This window comes from Corvus moneduloides, chromosome 1 (assembly GCF_009650955.1).
Source record: "Corvus moneduloides isolate bCorMon1 chromosome 1, bCorMon1.pri, whole genome shotgun sequence".
Classification (NCBI taxonomy): Eukaryota; Metazoa; Chordata; class Aves; order Passeriformes; family Corvidae; genus Corvus; species Corvus moneduloides.
In genome coordinates, this window is record NC_045476.1 from 118,699,838 (window position 1) to 118,720,397 (window position 20,560).

Here is a 20,560-nt window from a genome sequence, read left to right on the forward strand (position 1 = left end):
ACTATTTCATTTTCCTTTGGGAGCATCTTGAATAGATCCATGAATAAAATACCTAAATCCATCTACAAACCTGTGGGAATTATGTTACTGGGAAATGATATTTTATAGTATCTTTGATAACAGTTCAGAGAATTTGTGTGAAGTAAGATCATATCTTACATACAACAATAAAATAAGTAATGCTAATACTACTTCCTAGCAAAGTGCTGGTATGATTTCTTAGTGTTGAATCAGAGAGATATGTCTGAAATATTCCTAAACTGTGCAGAGTTGTATTACATGTGAAAAATCAGCTTTGAAACTATAAATCAGCTTCAGTTATGAGGACAGCAAAAGCAAAAAAAAAAAGGAAGAAAATTTTACTTGGCTTTTTCTGTTAGAAAGATTTCATAGGAGAAAACCAGCCACATTCTACCAAGTCATATAACCTTCAACATTTTTATCTTTCAACGAAAAAGATAATGATATTGGGGAGTGAACAGAGGAGCCCAAGAAGGTTGAGTTAAAACTTTAGTCCAAGTGAGTAAAAAGCAATTAATGCAAGAAAATTAATTTTCATAGTGTTAAAATTAAATATCTCAATTTTGGAGTGATCAAAATTACATAAGTTTGTACAACATGAATTATTACATTATTTTGTACAAAAAGAAACAACAAAAAAATTTCTCAGCATTAAATTGAAATGAAATTATATACGACAACCACTCAGTTACAACAGATTTTTACAGAAATGCCAATACAGATGATGAGATTCCCAGGGAATCTAGGGTTCCTCTGTGCAAGAAACTGAAGAGAATAATACTTAAAGCTCATACTATCAGGGTAATATGAAATATGTAGCTATGAGTTATTATTTGTCAAAGTCAGAATCAAACTGTTCTCCCCTCTTAATATGGATACTTTCTTCTTTAGAATGAGAGGACAATTACTGTCTCTCTGCTAATGGAATCTTCCTCCAGCACACTCAGTCAGATCCTTCAGCACTTGTAAATCACATTAAAAGAAGAAATAGGATAATACAAGAGTTGCCTTGCCTCAAAACACAGGGGAAGTCTAGAAAGCAGACTAACTGGGGAGGAGGTAATGATTTGTTTCTGAAAAAAAAGTGCTACATTAAGAGGAATTTTGGGTGCATGGTTAAGAACCCAGAAGTCAGAAAATGTCATGGTTAACACCCTATGCAAAACCCTACTACTGCCCTCTTGTGCACATGCATCCAGTGACTCTCTAAGTTTCTGACAGTGCTTTCTTTGTGTGAGAATACAACATGAGTTTTTCAGCAACCTAATTCCTTGTACATAGATATGGTACATTAACACTGAAAACATCTTGCCTATGAACTATGAACTTTCAGGAGTGTAATGCTGTCCAAAAGGTGGTGTTATTTTTTTAAAGCTCCCTAATCTGGGATTATATAATTGGCAAGAAGCTGTGTTTTTCTTTAAACATGAGACATCCTGCCTGACTCACCATGCCTGAAAGCATAGCAGGAGGGCTAATTCCAAGTTTCAGAGAACAGATGCATACAGTTTGTAGTAGCAAAAGTTATTGGTATATAGGACATGCTCTCCTGCATATTTAGTTATTATACCATTTCTTCTGTCATAGCATGACTTCTGAATTTCCTCACTGGCTCTCAGTGAGAGACATTTGCCATTCCCTTTAGAACAGCACTCCCCACTTAGCAAGTTCTTCCCCTACTCATGGTCAGCAGCTATAAACTCTGCTGTAGTCTCACCTACACATCAGATATGCAGTTATGGGGAGCTGGATGTTCAGTATCTGTCCAGTGTTATTTAAAGCTATCCACAGACAAGGCAGATCACTTTGCACAGGCTGCCAGAATAGTTCTTTATAGTCAGACTATAGCAAAAATACCACTGATGGGTGGTATCAGAAAAATTATGCAGAATGTATTACATTTTAATATTCCACATTACAACAGTACTCGGAAAATGAAGACTCTGTATAAGATTTCTACTGTAGCACCTAAAACTTTTAAAGTGCATTTTAACCTTTAAAAGAAAAATCAGTATTCTAAAGAGATCAGCTAGGAATTACTCAATGTATTTCCAACACTCCAGAACTCTACAACTGCTCTTCTAGAGCAAGTCCTAATAGAACTTTTGGAATTCAGGAGCTTTTTACCATTTTCAGTTTAACAGCTCACAGTCACACACTAAGAAACTCAGGAGGACCCAAAGAAAGTACCAAAGATACCTTTTCTCCTTTCTGTTTTGGAACTACCCGTTCTGACTCCTTATCACACTTGTTGCCCAACAGTATTACGTCCACTTCATCACCTGCTTTCTAAAAGAGAACCAGCATTAATAAGTGTTAAGTAAGAAAAAAGCAAACAACAAAAGCCCTTCATCTTCAGCTCACACTAACCTTCAGCACTCCATTTCCTTGAAAGTAAAGGCTAAATTCTGTTGTGACCTTCATATGTGCAAATATTTTCCACCAGTTACTGGGATTTGGAGGAAAACAGCAAGATTGCAGAGAGCAGAAAAAAGCTACTTAGAAGTGCCACGTGTAATTTCCGACCTCTTTCGTAAGATATAAAGTATATGGTGCATGGGCACCATCTTCTGATGAATGCTCCATCTTGAGGCTTTAAAGTGACTGGAAATACCCTGAATTCACAGACACTGCCCTCCTTAAAGTAATAGATTCATGGATTGGCATATGACTCTGGTCTACATCCAGCACTCACAAGTAAAAGGGAAGGAATTTGCTGCACCTGAAAGAGCACCTCTCTGTGCTTGAATTTGCACAGAGACAGTAAAATTACTTTCAAAGTGTTCAAACTCAACATAAAAGTCTGATTATTCCAAGACACTAGGAAGAAAGCAATAGATTTTTAATGAAGTAAAATTTAAAAACCTCATTGATTCCAAAAGGAAGAAAAATCTACCTTTTTGACCTTGTCTCCATTTCTATTCCTCTAATCCACTCACATGCATGATGACTGTGAAATGCACTGGGTTTTTTACATCAGTGTTATTTTAAGATAAGTCATTGTAACTATATGTGACTGGAATAATGACAAGGAAAGGGAATAGCTCTGCAACAGCACGTGGAATTTGAAAACTGACATTCCTGATGAAAATCAGAATATTTAAAACCCCTTTTGGTGCTTAAATGAAGGACACTTAAGGGTCTTCATCTACAAACAACAGACGCTAACGTAATCTGATGCCATGGCTTTTATTCTGGAGGTACATGCTCCCACAGCTTCCCTGATGACTCAAAACGCCTGGTCTCAGGCTGCAGATCTCTCTACAGGGACTTTGATGAAATCTCTGATCTCTGTCAAATCCTTAACTTTTGTAACTTTGCCGTAAGACAAAATCCGTCACAACCATACAGAGAAAAACCTCTATCCGTTAAAGGATGAAAGAACACTATTTTTAGTCTCTTTCTACTTCTACAACAACTTGAAGACTTCATCAGTAGGCACAATTTAATCATAAGGAACACTATTTCTTTTTTTTAATCCATTCTCCTCTTAGAGTCACTTAGACTTATTCCATACCTACAGTTTATGTTCAAGAAAATGTAGTATTAAAATGAAGCAAACCTCCTAAGAGTACAAAGTACAGGGCTAAAATAATGAATTCCTCTAACCTGGATTAATAGACCAAAATTTTGGCTGTTTCAGAATGCACTGAAACTTCACTCATTAAGATCAGTGGCTCTCCTACATAAAATCACATACATCCGTCCCAAAATAGGGTAAATAGACAATTAAATCTCATTATATAATCAACTTTTAATTTGAAAGAAGACTGAAGGTTGATGACGGTTTTAAGAGTGACATTTAACTTCACTCTGAAGTTAAAAGTTGAGAGGGAAATATTTGCATACTGCATATACAAACCCACTGAATTCATTCTGTAACTTAATTTCTGTATAAACAGCACAAATTTTTACAGTAGGAATGTTCTTTCTAAACAGCTTCAAACAATAACAAAATTTAAATGAGGTTTGAGGTACTAAGCCTTTCAGTGAGTATTTATCAGTACTACCAGTCACAAAGTATTTATTTCTGCAAATAATTACTATTTCTACATCAATATAATGCATTAATGTAGTCTCACTTTGTCTGGATCCTCCACCAAAGCACTTACAGTTCTCCTTTTTTACAGATGGTATCTTGCAGCTTCTTTCATTTAGAAAAATGAAGATTGTAAGTCAAAATGATGTCCATTTTAATTTCTGAAAATTTATTTGCATGAAGTCTTAAAAAGTTAAGTCAATACAACCAGGCAGAATTTTGACCGTGTGCTCAGCTGGCATCAAACCTGCACGGGTACACTGATTTGACCTGGCCAAAAATATGGCTTTTCAGTGCTTCCAAAAGCTCGCTGTGTATTTTCATACTCAGTTATTTATAGCTCAGGAATAAGCTTTCCAAATGCAAAATCTATAGCTAAAAAGATGATGGTTATTTTACTGTTGTTATAATCCTATTATGCAAGTCAGCACTGAGTAAGCTCATGGACTCAGGAAACATTTTTCCCCCATGTTATGGAGAAGTACTATTAAAAATTTCATCAGTTCCATCAAAGCAAAAATAATTTTTTCTTTCCAGATGAAGTTTTGCTCTGGTATCTACAAAAAAGCCAATTTTTGGACCACTCTCTCAGTTTTTCTTTGGGTTTTAACATTTCAAAGTTCACATTTTACTGAAGCTTAAAATAAATATAATCTGAACCTGGAGAATACCTACACTATTTTATTTTGAAAAGGAAAACATTATCACCGTATTTCTCTGTAAAAATTGGAGCAGAGAGATTTACTGAGACTGACCAAGTTTTCTCAAGTGTTTGGCACAGCTTGGAGCCACCAGGTTTTGGCAGAAGCGTTTTTCTTCCACCAGGTTCCCAGGCAGCTGGATCTGGCAGCAGCAGGAGCCAGGCTGCTCTGAGCAGTGGCCACGGGAGGGAGCAGCAGCAGAGCCTCAAACTCAGCAGTGCCACATCCTGGACTCGGAACACTGGACACTCACATCACAGTACCACAGTCTCTGCAGCACATCACTGACAGGGGCCACCCACCCGTGCCCTTCATCCCACTGCTTAATGTCCACCCAGCCAGGGAAATACACAACCTGGCTATGAGGCTATTAACAGAAATCAAAAATGCAAAAGCAAGAATATCTTGCTCATCCCCTTTGTATGTAATTTTTTGGGGATTTGGGTGGGTTTTTTTCTAATGTTAGGTCTTTTTTTTTCTGCAGTTTTAATTTTCCAGAAGTGCTGTGAATTTATGTGAGTATGAAAAGTAGCAGACACCTTTTCTATAAGAAAACTACACCATATCTGTACTTACAGGTTATTGGAAGAAACAATGCCTTCACTTCTTAAATAGTGAGCACAGACCTACCACGAATGACCTCAGCCTCCCCTGCAGCAAACCGACCATGATGATTATGAGCTCACCCAGACCTTGTATAAAGCTATCTATCCAGAGATATATTTTCCAGAACACCACCTTGTCCCTTCACCACACCTCCAGGGTGTAGCTGTGAAGGGCTGCACGATTTTGATACTCCTTAATTACAGTTTGAAAAGGCAACAAAAGTTTGTTTGTAGGTCCGAACAGTCAAACTGAGAACGCATACCTGAGAAACACCCTATGGGAATACTTAAATAGTCTGTATTTAAGGAAGAAATGTAGCATTAATACAGTTTTTCACATTTGAAGAAGATGTACATGGTCAAACATCAAAATGATAGCAGAGCTGGAGAAGGCCATAAAACTGGGAAGCTACTTCTTCTTACTCACTGGACAATGACACAAGGAACTTACCCTTTGGAATATTGAAGAACAATTTGTTGAGAACAGATTGTCCTCAAAGCCTCTTCGAAAGCATCCCATGGGCAGTGTTCATATTAGGATTGCTGTACATGACTCTGTCCACAAATTTTTCTAAGTGCCACCTTATGACCTCAGTTACAAATGACTGGTTTCCAGGACTTCAGTGGAAATAAATGACTGATAAAATTTATTTGTCTATTAGCAAATTTAGAAGGCAGTAGATACAAACCTATTCATCCCCAAACCAACCTAGGACTACAGATAAACCAATTTAATAAAATGACAAGAACAAGAATTTTAAGTTCTAATCAGAGCTGTAACGACAAACCTATCTACGAACTGGGACAATTTGATCTTTTGACATCAACCTTTCCCATCTGAGCAAGAAAAACTCAGAAGAGTTTGAAGTCAAACTAATTTACATTTGTGAAGCAGTTTCTTATGCTGCTTTTATTTAAGTATGATGCAGAAACACTTAAAGACAGTCCAGTCTCCCAAACACACCAGAAGAACCAAATCAAAAAAGAGCATTATGTAGAAATGGCAGCAACTCAACAATCCATACAGTTCATGTCCTGGCTGAGGGGTCACTTCTTCAGGGAGGACAAATAGAAGGTTAATGTACTTCAACAACACTAAACTGTAAACTTCAACAACACTTCAACAACACTACTGTCACCAAGACTTGCACAAGTAAAGAAAATTATCTTCTCCACGCAGAAAATTCTGAGATGGCAGAAAACTTCTAGCACAGAGAGAATTGTTAGGACCTGGTAACACCACCTGCATGGCCACATCAGGAGACTAGCACTATTAAAACCAGTTTAATAGTTCACTTCCAAGGTATTTGGAAGTAAACAAGGACCTACCATCTATCTCAACAAATTCTGGAGACCCAGATGCCATGTGTGAAAAATGGAGTGATTTAGGTTGGCAAGGACTTCTGGAAGACAGCTGGTCTAATCCCTGCTCAAAGGTGGCCCAACTTCAAAATCTGGTCAGGCTGCTCAAGGCGCTGTTGAATGGACTTTTAGGTGTCTCCTTGAAGTCATCCTCTCTGGGCACCTATTTGAGCATTTGAACACTCTATTGTGAGGAACTTTTTGCGAATGTTAGTTGGAATCTTGTTCAAAACATCCTGGAAATAGCTGCTTTCTGCAAATGGATTTGTTACACAGCTGCTTGTATTTAATTTTCAAAGGCCAAACAGCATCAGCCTTTCAGAACAGGTGCATGCAGTAGCTAAAAGCCATGTCAGCAGACAAGAGGAACACTTTAATAAATTGAACATAACCTGCAATCCTACAAATAAAGAATGGTTTCAGGTTCTAAAGTTATCTTCCTGCAATTATCATGCTCCTAATGAATGCATTACAAATCCAATATCCCTATACTGGACTTGACAATAATGCCCTCAGATATTAATCTGTGAGTGAGTATATTTTTCTAGCAAGCTTTTGAAAAGTACAGTCATGTTCCTTAATTTCCTCTAGTTCTGAATTCAAATTTTACAGCAATACAGATATGGCAGCATATTTGTGTCTTGAACTTCCTTGGACAATAATTAATTTTTAATAATGAAGCTGCTGTATTCCACACTTAAAATAACTGAAATATAACGAGAACATTACTGGTAATCTGATTGTAATTGCACTGACTGGCCAGTTTTTATAAAATCAATGGGAGTTTTTAAGAATGCTAAATTGCTTGGATTGTTATTTTCAACTGTTGCAAAAATGGCTTAGCACACTGAACAGACTTCTAAAAAACTTTCTGTTTAAAATATTTATGTGCAAAGAACCAAAAAATGAGAGCATAATGTAATAACTGAATTGCCTCAAAATTTCTGTTTGATTGGTTCATGTGCAAGCTTTACATTACCTATTAGTCTGGTATTTAGTGAAACCTGTATTCTCTCTGCTTCCCTTTTAAAAACTTCTTTATTTTTTCTACACTTGCATATTTTAAATGGTGCTGTAGCAACAGTCACTTTTATTCTGGGCATTTTTGGGGAATTAAATACTGGTTTGCGTTCACAGACCAAAGCAAATGCAAGGAATGTCACCGACCTCCAGGAAGTAATTAATTTTCATGAAATGCCCTGTGTTTTAACAGCTATTGCTTAAAAACATTTCTTTTGCAATGAATGGCCCCCTATATTTTCACCAAGACACTTCAGAAATTGATATCCCACTAGGACTAAATTAAATTTTTTATTACTATCTAGCTCTATTACAACACTAATTGCTAGTTTTGAGATTGGTACAATCAATCCTGCAATTTACATTCCTAGAAATTGTTTTAGATTGAGTATTTTTCCATTTTTTAAACTTTAACAAAGTACCTTCAAGGGTTAATAGTCTAAGTATTAACAGCTTGAGTACATTTACAAGAAAGCTTTTAAATATCACAAACGGAGAGCAGGTTTGTGCAGGTGTTATTTCCTGATTGACTAAAGCACATCTTAGCCTGTGTGGTGGCCATAGGAGCTAGTCCCATCCTTCCCTCCACCCTAGCCATTACAGCCCTGACACCTTCTTGGTGTTTATGGTTGTGCATTGTAGCCCACTGAATCAATCACCCTGTTGATCTAATTAAAGACAACAGGACAAAACAACCCCTTTGGAGCCAGTGTGAAGACAGACCAGTATTTTATGTCAAAATTTAGATAGATAGATAGATAGATAGATAGATAGATATCAATGGATATACGCAGATAATTTACATTTTCAGTTTCAGGTAACAGTAAACCTGCTATCATACTGTTTGCTGAGCTAAATCTTTGTTAACCATGAAATTGTACAACCAGTGGCATATCCAGCTGTGACTTTTGTGTGGCCAACAGAAGAAGGGCGCATGCTTTGCTTAACAAAATAATAAAACAGATGTGTTAGCTTAAAGTGTGTGCATACAAGCCAGTAAGAATATTGTGTCATGGAATCTCCTTTGTAACATGTTAACTGCAGTTAGGCTCTGTTGCCACTAAGACTTCTAAGACAACTCTAAGGTCAAGAGTAATGATGTACGAGGTCACCAGAGTAATGGTTTTAATAATGAGATAATGTGAATGTAATGTTTTACCAATGATATAAGATATCCCATGTAGCTATTACTGAATATATGCTCACGTGTAGTTCATTAATTCAGCTGTATACTGAAGCTGTGAAGAGAGAAAATAATGCATTCGATGGTTTTATTTCAAGCCCCCTTCCCCAAGATGGACTCTCCTATCCATCATGTCATATCCCCACCAAATCATAAGAGTATTAAAAAACCTGCTTGAAAGTTTACTTGATTTTAATCAACAAAGAGCACTACCTTGCTTGTGTTCCTACACTAACTTCCACAAGCATGCTAACTACAAGCTGCTGTGCTACTGCTGAGGAGCAATCTCACTGCTCCCCCAGCCTCCTGAGGAGGGAAAGTAGAGAGAACGGTACTGATCTCTTTTCCCTGGTATCGAGAGACAGGACACGTGGGAGTGGCTCAAAGCTGTGCCACGGAGATTCAGATTGGACATTGGGAAGCATTTCTTTACTGAGCGAGTGGTCAAACACTGCAACAGGCTTCCTAGGGAGATGGTCAGTTCCCCAAGCCAAATTAAGAGGTATCTGGACAATGCTCTTAATAACATAATTTAACTTTTGGTCAGCGCTTAAGTGGTTGGGCAGCTGGACTAGATTATCACTGAAGGTCCCTTACAGCTGAACTATTCCATTCTAAAACTGCCTTGCCTCTGTCTAATTGAGAAGACATCAAGAGAGACCCAGCAAAAAGACTTGGAATATAGGATTACACGCAGCTGAATGATCTCATGTCTAAGGGCTTGCCCACTCCTCCCTCCCTTCACATTGTTCCCACACATTCTTCTTCTGGCCTTCCTACTCCTACCAATTTACCTTGCTCCAACTCCAGTAAGTGTCAGACCTTCTATGGGCCTCTTAAACTCACTGATGGAGCAGAAAAACCACCCAACTTCTTTAGCTGTGTTAGTTCTCTACCACATTAGGAAGTCAGAGTGAACGACAGAGGGCTCTGACAAGCTCCAGTGGGAACACATACCCCGTCTGGCAGCCATGTGCTGTTGAATCACTTCCTATGTCACATGAAAGCATGTATTTCTGGCTGCAGCACCCCGAGCAGCTGAGCTAATCAAACAACTTCCCATCCCACTTCCTCCCTCCTGAAACCATCCTCTCAAGGACTATCCAGCAAGGACAAAGATGGTATTTAGTCCCTTTGATCTTGGGATGAGGTAACTACACTGAAGTAATGAAATTAGCAAAGGGAAATCACTGGCTATGATACGGAATTTTGATATGGAATCTAATTAAAATCCGAGGATGAGCTCATGGAGATTCATCTATGCATAGCCACAGCAGTGACAAGAGCACCATAACTCAGCATGCACAAAGCTGGACTGGAAGCTGTGTTTTAGAAGTACTTCAGAAAACATTCCTCCATCACCATGGGCTTGTCTACATATACACCATGTTCCAGTTTCAGATGACAGTAATTCTACTATCATACTGTGTGCTGAGTTAAATGCAAGAAATTCTGGTTAGAAACATACAGGAACAAGAACACATCTCATGCATTTAAAATGACACATTAACTACCTCCACTAAGAGATCAACCACTGACAGATATATTTACCTCATATATGTCGTTCATCCAGACTGTTATACTTTGAAAACTCTTCAGATTTGTGATGTCATATACGAGAACAAAGCCTTGTGCACCACGGAAATAGCTGGTACTAAGTGTATGGAATCGTTCCTGGCCAGCAGTATCCCTGAAAGAAATTGTAACAAATCACACACACACAACCAAGCAAACAAAAAAGAGATGATCAAACTGCAGAATCGCCAAGAAAGATTATTTCACTTTAAGGAGTATTGTCCAAATTTTAAATTATGTACTCTTAACACGAAAGGAACAAAAAAAATAGGGATGAGAGAAAATCTGGATGCCAGATATAGCAGTAAAAGAAATACACTGGAAATCTATTCTGACTAATTGAGCCCTACTAGGGAAGCTAAGCCAGTGGCTGAAAACAGAGAGTAATGTCAAGCCCACCATTCCTTTTTTATATAAACAACTCAGGTGATTAAAAAAATCAGATGTCAGATGACATCCCCATATTCTGACAACCCCTTTGTAAACTGTGACACAAACAGCAACCTGGTTTAGGTGGAAGTCAGGTTTTGGGAAAAAGCCATAAAATACAGACACAGAGATTCCTACACACAATGCCAAAACTTTAGGAAACAAACACAAATGGGATCCCTCGATCTGCTTCAGGAGACGTTGGCTACAAAGTACCACACCTGAAACGTTTCTACACTAACACACCAAGCAAGAAGAACAAATGAGATAAGCTCCAAGCTTTGGCCTAGTCCCAGAGACTTGACATCATTTGTGTAAGTGAAACCTGATGGGAAATAAGATAAATAAGGAAGGTGCATGCCCAGTGGAAGCAAAGTCAGATGACATGGGAAGAATACAGAGATGCTGTTTGCCACTGTAGGGAGAAAATTTGTCTGGCCAAAGCTACACTGGAGTTGAAGTTGCCAGAAACCTGGGAGACAGTAAAAAGTTTTTTCCAATATACGAATGGCAAAAGGCAGTGTAGAAATAACATCAGCCCGTTACAGGATGAGGATGGTCACCTCACCAACAGGGACACGGACAAGGCAGAGGTGTTTAACAAATTCTTTGCCTCTGTCTTCAACATGGATGACAGACCAAGGGGTTCCCAGTGCCCTGAGCTGGAGGATCATGGCTGTGAGAATGATCAACTCCCAGTTGACCCTGAAATTGTGTGGGATCTGCTTCTCCAGCTGGATTCCTACAAATCTATGAGGACTAATGGGATTGATCTGAGGATTCTCAAAAAGGTGGCTGATGTCATTGCAAAGCTTTGCTCTGCTTTTGAGTAGTCTTGGGAGTCCTGGGAGGTCCCAGCTGAGTGGAAGCTGGGTAAAGTTGTCACAGCTTTCAGGAAGGGCAAGACCCTGCAAACTACAGGCCTATCAGTCTCACGTCAGTGCCCAGTAAAATAATGAAAAATATTATTCTGGGAGATAGTGAAAAACACCTGGAGGACAACACACTCATCGGTCACAGCCGGCACAACTTCATGAGGGCAAAGTCCTACTTGTTGAACATGATTTCCTTCTGTAACATGGTAATCCATCTAGTTGATCTAGGAAAGCCAATAGATATGATCTCGTTGAACTTCAGCAAAGCTTTTGATATTGTCTCTCACAGTACCTTCCAGATCAAATGTCCAGCACACAGCTGGATAACCATGGTGAGTGATGGGTGAGCAACTGGCTCACAGGTCAGGCACAAAGGGTTACATCAGCAGTGAATGGGGTGACATCAGGCTGGCATCCAGTCACTAATGGGGTTCTACAGAGCTCCATCCTCAGCCCAGCTCTCTTCAACATCTTCATTATCCACCTGGATGCAGGACTTGAAGTGATAATAAGTAAGTTTGCCAAAGATACTAAATTGGGAGGAGCTGCTGACTCCCTCCAGAGCAGAGAGGCCCTGCAGAGAGCGTTCCACAAATCAGAGGACTGGGCTGTCACCAACTGCGTGAAGTTTAACAAGGGCAAGTGCTGGACTCTGCACCTGGGACAGGGCAGTCCTGGTTGTGTGTACAGACTGGGGAATGAGATGTTGGAAAGCAGGGCTGCAGAAAGGGACCTGGGGGTCCTGGCCACTGGCAAGTTGAACATGAGTCAGCAGTGCCCTGGCAGCCAGGAGGGCCGGCCCTGTCCTGGGGGGCATCAGGCACAGCATGGCCAGCTGGACAAGGGAGGGGATCGTCCTGCTCTGCTCTGCACTGGGGCAGCCTCACCTCGAGTGCTGGGGGCAGGTCTGGATGCCACAGTATAAATAAGACATTAAGCTCTTAGAGATCCTCCAAAGGAGGCCCATGAGAACAGGGGAAGCCATACAAGGAGTGGCTGAGGTCACTTGGTTTGTTCAGCCTGGAGAAGAGGAGACTGAAGGGAGACCTTTTTGCAGTCTACAACTTCCTCAGAAGGGGAATCAGAGGGACAGACACTAATCTCTTCACTCTCAAGAACAGTGATAGGACTTGAGGACATGGCCTGAAGCTGAGTTGGGGGCAGGTAGGTTGGATATTAGGAAAAGGTTCTTCACCCAGAGGGTGTTTGGGCACTGGAACAGGCTCCCCAGGGAAGTGGTCACAGCACCAAGCCTGACAGAGTTCAAGAAGCGTTTGGATAATGTTCTCAGGTACATGGTGTCATTCTTGGTGTCCTGTGCAAGGCCAGAAGTCAGACTCAATGATCCTGATGGGTCCTTCCAACTCAGCACATTCTATGATTCTATGAATTACGCCTTAAGAAAGCTGTAAACAACCCTGTAATACTTTTGTGTTAAAGCCTGAGATGGAATAACTGCAGATCCAACACCGGTCAGATAATTCATGTACAGATTTACTCCTTGAGAAGTGAAATAGTGGTAAATAGAGATAATCTTCTGTATTAGATGTCTGGAGAGCCAGATGTCAGAAGCCCTACATACCCTTTAGAAAAACTAAACCAAACCAAAAAATAGTGTACATTCCCAAAGATTCATCTTACCAAAAGTCATTTCTCCTGGTCACCCTTTTGAACATACATTTGATGGGTAATGAAATGTAACATCTTCTTGCTTTGTCACTTTCCTCCATGTTCCTATATAATTAAATATACTTCATATGGATCATAGATCTGCATTTGTTTGTATGCTGCAAGTTTTATTGTTAAAGCAACCCAGTGAGAATCCTCTTTTTAACTTACATTAGTTACTGAAAAAAATGTACTCTCCTAGGCTAAATTCAAATTTTAAAATGACCTAGTAGGAGCACCTGCACATTATGAAGACACACAATTAAAAGTAGATGAGATTTTTCATGTCATAATGCAATTTAGTTGGCTTTCTTTGTGATACTAATTAAAACTTACCATATTTGAAGCTTCACTCTTGTATCATTAAACATTACTGGCTTTACTTTAAAATCAATGCCTAGAAGAAAAAAGGAAAACCTGTAACATTTCTCATAATAACATGGATTCCCTTTGAAGATTGTCTCTCAGCTCTAGTATCATGCAATTTCAAACAGAAAGTGAAAAGGAACAATACCATAGAAAGAATAACTAGCCAACCATATACATTCAAAATGGAAGATGCAAAAGGAAATTACTCAGTGCTGAAAGCAACTATGCGCCAATACATTGCACAAATACAATACAAAGCAATGCCAGTACCAAGCAAAGAAGGGGCAGGTCGAAGCAAAGGTGCAGATACTTGAACCTACAAGTAAGCATTACCATGGATCAGCAAGAGATGTGACAGCAGTTTCATGGCATGTGCACAATAGTACATTGTGCAAATATAGTGGGGATTTTCAAGACCATGGCAGATATTATTGGGAAAGTACAAATGCTTACAAAGCTGTCACATGTGCAATACAATTTTTCTGTCCTTATTTCCAAATCCCTAAAGAAAATATTCAGGGTTACATGAGCCCAAGTAGGAATTGGCTGTACTCATTAAATGCAAAGATCAACATACGTGGGATTTAATTCAAAATGAAGAGGGCTGGCTCTACAGCCTAAATCAGATCCAGAAAGCCAATGCTAAAAGCAAGTATTAACACTTAAAATCAGTGCACAATGTTGTCTCTACATATCCTACATACAGATCTTTCCTCAAAGATTTTTTTAATGATTTATAGTGTTTTCCTTTATGAAATCATCAAATTAGTACTTCAAATGTGCTGTATGATACCTAGATTTATGAGCTGTTGAAATTCCAGTTTTAAAATTATAATCTGCCAGCTATCAGCTGCTATCTTAGGAGTGACATATTTTCACATAGTAAACCAGTTTCCCCTATTGCTTCATTGCTGAAGTTTGAAATACCGTTTGATAATTTCTCTGATTGCTTTTTTCCCCCCACTGAAAAACAATTAGGCTCTTCCTGTCAATTATAGTAAGTGAAGTTAAAGTAATGTGACAGCTGATGATACTATTTGGTCAAAATTCCATAAGAGCAAACTACAGCTACTTAAAATGACAGTGTCTTTTCCCTAGTAGTGTCATTTGAAATAACCAGACAGATTGAAAAATCACAAAAAATTTAAGTTAATACCACTGTTTGGATTTCTGTAAGAACGTGCCAAATTACTTTATCAAAGGAAAGCACCCATGGCAGCAAACCAAAAATGCAACAGAGGAAATGCTCCCTTCCTTTGTACTCACAGATGTATTGTGCACCAAATTTTAACAAGTACACTCTCATATGCATGCACTCACATGCACTTTCAATGCTATTAACATTTTTTGTGTGTATGTGGTAAGGGAGTTGAGGTGGATTTTAAAAATTATTATGATAACCATGTCCTTCACTTGATGAATTTTCATTGAAGCTTCAATGAAAAGGAAAGATGAAATAATATAATTGGTATCTGTAATTAATATTACACAAAGCTTCCTTGATGGAATTAATAATGTCAGAAGGAAATGTAATTTAAGTAAAATTTGCTCATGTAAGGTGAAATTCCAATGCAATGGAAAACATTTGTTCCTGAAATTCACATAGTTTTGTTTAATTATCTGTATCATTTTCTACAATTGATGTTGGAGCAGTTGAGAAGGACAGAGTATACACCGGGAGGCTGGAACGTCACTTCCATATGGTGCATTAGGAACACAGCGAAAAAATTATGTTCCAGACAGGGATTCCCAGAACTACAGGAAAAAGTTCTTAGTTGACATACCTTTTAATAATAAATTGCTATAAGCTCTTTTTAAAAAAAATTATTTGTAAAAAGGGAAGCAGAGTGCTGAATCAGACTAAAACTTAATCTAAATTAAAATCAGGCATATTGACTTCTTAAGTCAACTTCAAAATTTATTGACCTAAAAGGTCAATGAATGTTAGTGAAAAAAAGAAGTCAGTATGTTTTGCATGCATGAATTGTTCATGTCTTTATATGAAATTTCCAGCAAACTTAGCAAATTGGAAAGACAGAAAAGAAAAATGAGATACACAATGCCAAAGACAGCTCACAGATTTCAGATACTTTTAGTCCTACCTGGTATACAACATGATCAACATAACAAAGCAAGCATTGATTACAGCTCTTGAGATAAATGTTATTGGAATGCAAAAGCATGTACTTGCTTCTTTTAAGCTGTCAAATAAAACCAAGAAGGGGGATGCTGAGTGCAAGTTCCAATTCTGGTTGTTATTTCTGACTTTTACAGCCATGAAATTAATTTCTTTTCTTTATATTACAAAGAATAAATAATGCCCATATTAGGGCTGAGGCACCTTAAAGACAGTTAGGTCTAAAAAGCATAAAAATACTCAGCCACGGGGTAATTCAGCTTTGAAATGGCCCTCTCTTCCCTCCCTTTGGCCCTCTGCAGAAGTCCTCTTCAAAGAGGCCTTTTGCAGCTGGCCTGGAAAATTACAGCACACTTTTCACCCAGAGCTGGTGGGTTCCTGATAGAAAATGCTCAAAAGCATATGTCTATCAGGAGCAAATGCAAGTTTGAGTAGCTTAGCAGGATGCAAGTGTGAAAGCATGGACAGAGGGTGGTGAATGCCCCGTGCAGGTTCTACCCAGCCCACTGCCCGTCATACAGCATCTTCAACTCCAGAAACAGGGAAGCAGTTCCTATCAGCTCCTGTGCCAAACTGGGCAAGAGCCCAGTGAGATGTTGTGGGTTGAGTTTCCACTGTTACTCCTACCCATACACAACCCCTTCTAGTTGTTGGTGCATTACTTTCATCATTGAATCAACAGATTCTTTTCTGAACATGTCAAGAAATGTCTGAAGCAGAGCGGTATCTGAGCAGTCACAAGTACTGATCATTCCTGGTTTGCTAGGGATGTTTATTAGGAAAGTAAGAGTGACATGAAAACCCAGTTTTATTTAAAAGAATTAGTTAAGAGGTGGGTTGCTACTGGTGTTGTTAACACAGGGCACACTTACCTTCAATATGGTTAATTTTTGTTGATTACTTCATTCCCTTCTAAAGTAAATCTCAGGGAATCTACACAGGCTTTTTAATCCTAATGTTGAAGTTGTACCACTTTCAACTATGACAGATTTGGGAGGACTCACAGCTCTTTAGAAATGTTTCTCACAGAAAACACATGTGCTACGGGACCACAGCCACCATAATACAGCAAAATAACCTCACAGCCTGTGAGATCACAATTCTGTTCACTGGTATACAAGGAGGTTTTTTTGTTCATAAACCTTCTCTATGACCTTATATGCAATGTCATTGTTTAAACAAAAACATTTATTCTTTACAGTATATTCATAATACAATGCATCCACCTTATGATGTGTATAAGTTTAATTAGAAAACTGTAACTGCTTATAACTTATCCAAAAGGAGGAAGGGCACTTAGCCTTGAGTATTTAACTGCTGCATTAAAAGCTTTCAATGAAAATTTAGTGTGGATGTATTTTCTGCATTTTCTCACAAAATACGTAATTTTAGAAAAGATCACTACTCCTGGAGCCTACTACAAAATGCTTGTTCAGTTTTTTTCCCCTGCAATAACACTAGGATATTTCGTAGTAACAAAAGTCTGTGATTCATGATGACATAGCAATGAGACTTTCAACAACCTTTTAACTTCTGTGCCCATGACCCTTTGCCATCAAGCAAGGTGATGGCACATGATTTCCCTGAGTCAGGGAACTCAGGAAGTTGCAAGACTGCACCACCAGGATAATCTTCCCTCCACTCAAATCACCATTTCAACTGGACAGGCAAGGTGAAAAATAACCTAACAGCACATGAGCATTTAATAGGCTGTACAACAGGAAGGTTTCATTTGACTGAGCTTGTATGAAACAGACATCCAGATAAAAACAGTTACTTGTTCTGATCGTGTCAGTTATCTTAATGAGGGAGAAGACATCACAAACACAGAACACTATATTGTGTCTCCTTTCTTTACACCACTAGGAGCCACAGCCTCCAGAGCACCCTCTCCATTGCAGCTATCTCCATGAAGAAGGAATCTTCCACTTCCAACATTACTCTTTCGGAAGACACCACTCATAATCCCACCTGTTTTCAAAGTCTAATACACGTGGTAAAATGGAATTAAATGGAACACAGTATTTCAGAAATAACTTTAAAAACACATTCAGGTAACAAATACCATGTTTGGATTATTTCTTTACATTTCAGATAAATATTTTTTTAAAAAGTTTTTAAATATCTCAATAATAGGTGTCACCAATAAAAATAAACGGATTAATCTTAGTCCATAAACTGCCATAAAAACTCTTATTATCTTCACTATTCCTTGAAATAGTTCAAGTCACAACTTGGGAAATATATTCTTAATATCATCACCATATAAAAGTTTTTTGAGTCTGCAGTGGTCTGAATCAGGAGTAAAATAAATTATGTCTCAAAATAATAACTTCATGGTCAGGAATCTCAATGTAAAGCACATCAACAAAGCTGTTGTTTATTTTTATAGCCATTCTTTGGGCTTTCTTGCTAAGCCTGGCAACAAGTTGCCTATTATTAGGATCAATTTCCTGACTTTACTGTTAGTTGTGCTCTTCCCTCTTCGTCTGTGCTGGTTTCAGAAACTGCTTTGCAAGAAAGGGCAAGAAAAAAAAAGTCGTTAAAGTTCAGCCATTCTTATGTGGACAGGTCAAGTCATCTCAAGTACATTAAGTATTCCCTGGACCAACTACTGCCACAGCTACTGTCTGGTATTTAATTCTGTTATGCCAACTCCTCCCACACTGAAAGATGTGTAAAAGGACCATGCATATTCCAAATGCAGGAATACACAATTTCCTGACATAGTTTAGTTTTCTCTTTAAAATAAAATAAAATAAAATAAAATATTCTAAAACTCTAAAATATTCACAAACTCGAAAAAATTTAAATTTCCGAATGAAAATTTGTAAAAATCTCCACAGCAAAATCTCCAAAAGCACCGCACTCACATAACATATTTTCATGCCAGAGACAAGGTTTTCAGCATGTGGACAGTCACCCTGCCACTCCCCGTGGCACTGCGCTCCTGCAGCGCCAAGGCAGTGGGGAGTTCCCCACCACCCCACATCTGCAGCGTGTGCTGCCAGCGCAGAACTGCACGGTCTGGCAGGGTTAATTATTTCCATCATAGCAACAGCTCTGCTTTAATTGTCATGCACACCGCTAACTACAGTAGAAGATACCTTTATACCATTAAAATGATAAAGTTTAAGCCCTTTCTAGCCTGAAATATTGATGAACTGGGCATTTTACTGACATCTGACAACTCCTTGAGGTTGGTACCTGAAAGGAGGCTGTAGCCAGGTGGGGATCGGCCTCTTCTCCCAAGTGACACACACAAGTGACAGGACAAGAAGAATGAGAAGGTTTAGGCTGGACATTACAAAGAATTTCTTCCCAGAAAGGGTTATTAGACATTGGCATGGGCTGCCCAAGGAGGCGGTGGAGTCACCCTGGAGGCGTTTAAGACTGGACACGGCACTTAGTGCATGGTCTGTTCGACATGGCCGTGTTTGGTCACAGGCTGGACTCGATGGTCTCAGAGGTCATTTCCAACCTAGCTGATCTGGGATTCTGTATTGTTTTATCTGCACCTGCAGTGATGTATGGCAGCAGGGCTTCAGTAGGCAATAAGAAACAGTGAGAAACAAGTCTTCACAAGCTTACAACAGGAGTAGGTTCCCAATGCCCAGACGAACAGCAAGGACAGTGTAACAAGCCAGCACTTTGCAGAGGCTCCGGAGCCAGTGTGACATGTGTCCTGACACTCCGGCAGAGGTTTAAACTGCTGGACGCGGCTGCACACACGCTCAGCTCAGCGCAGGGAGGTCTGACATGGCCAGACCGGCGCTGTCAGCGCGGCACTGCCGGGCTGGGCGGTGTCAGACCTCCCTGCGCTGAGCTGAGCGTGTGTGAGCCGCGGGCACCGGGGAGCGGAGGGAGAGGGGCGGCAGCCAGGCGGGCGGAGGCGCACGGAGCCGGCGGGCACTCACCGATCGTGGCCATGTAGGAGGTGGCGGGAGAGCCGGCGGGCTCCGTGTACCTGCGCACGATGGAGGTCTTTCCCACGCAGGACTCTCCAGCCATCACGATTTTCACCAGCAGCGGCCGCGGCTCCGCCGCGCCGCCCGGCCCCGCTCCCAGCCCCGCCATGGCGGGCGCCGAGTGGCGGCCGGGCCGGGCCGAGCCGCGCCGGGGCGGGGCGGGAGCGGGCCCGGAGCTTCCTCAGCGCCGCGCCAGCCAGTGCCCGGAGCCGGCGTTATGAAATTATGCAAAGATACACGTGTTTTTTTCAAGAAGTTTCATCACCGGGGAGAAAGCGGGGAACTTTTACAACCCCCATGACGCTCCCCCCGTGAAGTACAGAAATAAACAGTCTGGTTTCACATTGCTTCCTAGCGTTAAGTCAGAGGCAGAGGAAACAGGTTTTAAGAATTTCCTCTTTTAATTTGTTGTTATCTGACAGTCAAAGTGACCTGTAACACACACACACACAAAAGCCCCCCTAAGCAACAACAACAAAATATCTGCAGTTTAGGCTTAATATATGTCTGGGTGGTTTTACCCACATTGTCCAAATTATAAGGCCCATAGCCATTTGCCAGTGTGCACATGGAACTCATCCAGTGTCATAAATTTAGGAACAGGATAT

The 20,560-nt window shown here is 39.8% G+C and overlaps 1 protein-coding gene across 2 annotated transcripts in view; it reads right to left on the reverse strand.

The window, feature by feature from the left end:
* LOC116451187 (ras-related protein Rab-10-like) overlaps positions 1–20,076 on the reverse strand; it is a 33,299-nt gene extending 13,223 nt beyond the window's left edge. Inside the window, exons 1-4 of one of the 2 annotated variants that reach the window (XM_032124365.1) lie at positions 19,902–20,076; positions 13,815–13,875; positions 10,483–10,621; positions 2,221–2,310 (exon numbers count right to left, since the gene is read on the reverse strand). In XM_032124365.1, the coding sequence (XP_031980256.1) occupies positions 2,221–2,310; positions 10,483–10,621; positions 13,815–13,875; positions 19,902–20,061 (450 nt within the window). In that variant the 5' untranslated portion in view covers positions 20,062–20,076. The remainder of the gene's footprint in view (positions 1–2,220; positions 2,311–10,482; positions 10,622–13,814; positions 13,876–19,901) is intronic. The other variant, XM_032124374.1, reaches the window with a different exon arrangement.
* Positions 20,077–20,560: the final 484 nt, after the last annotated feature.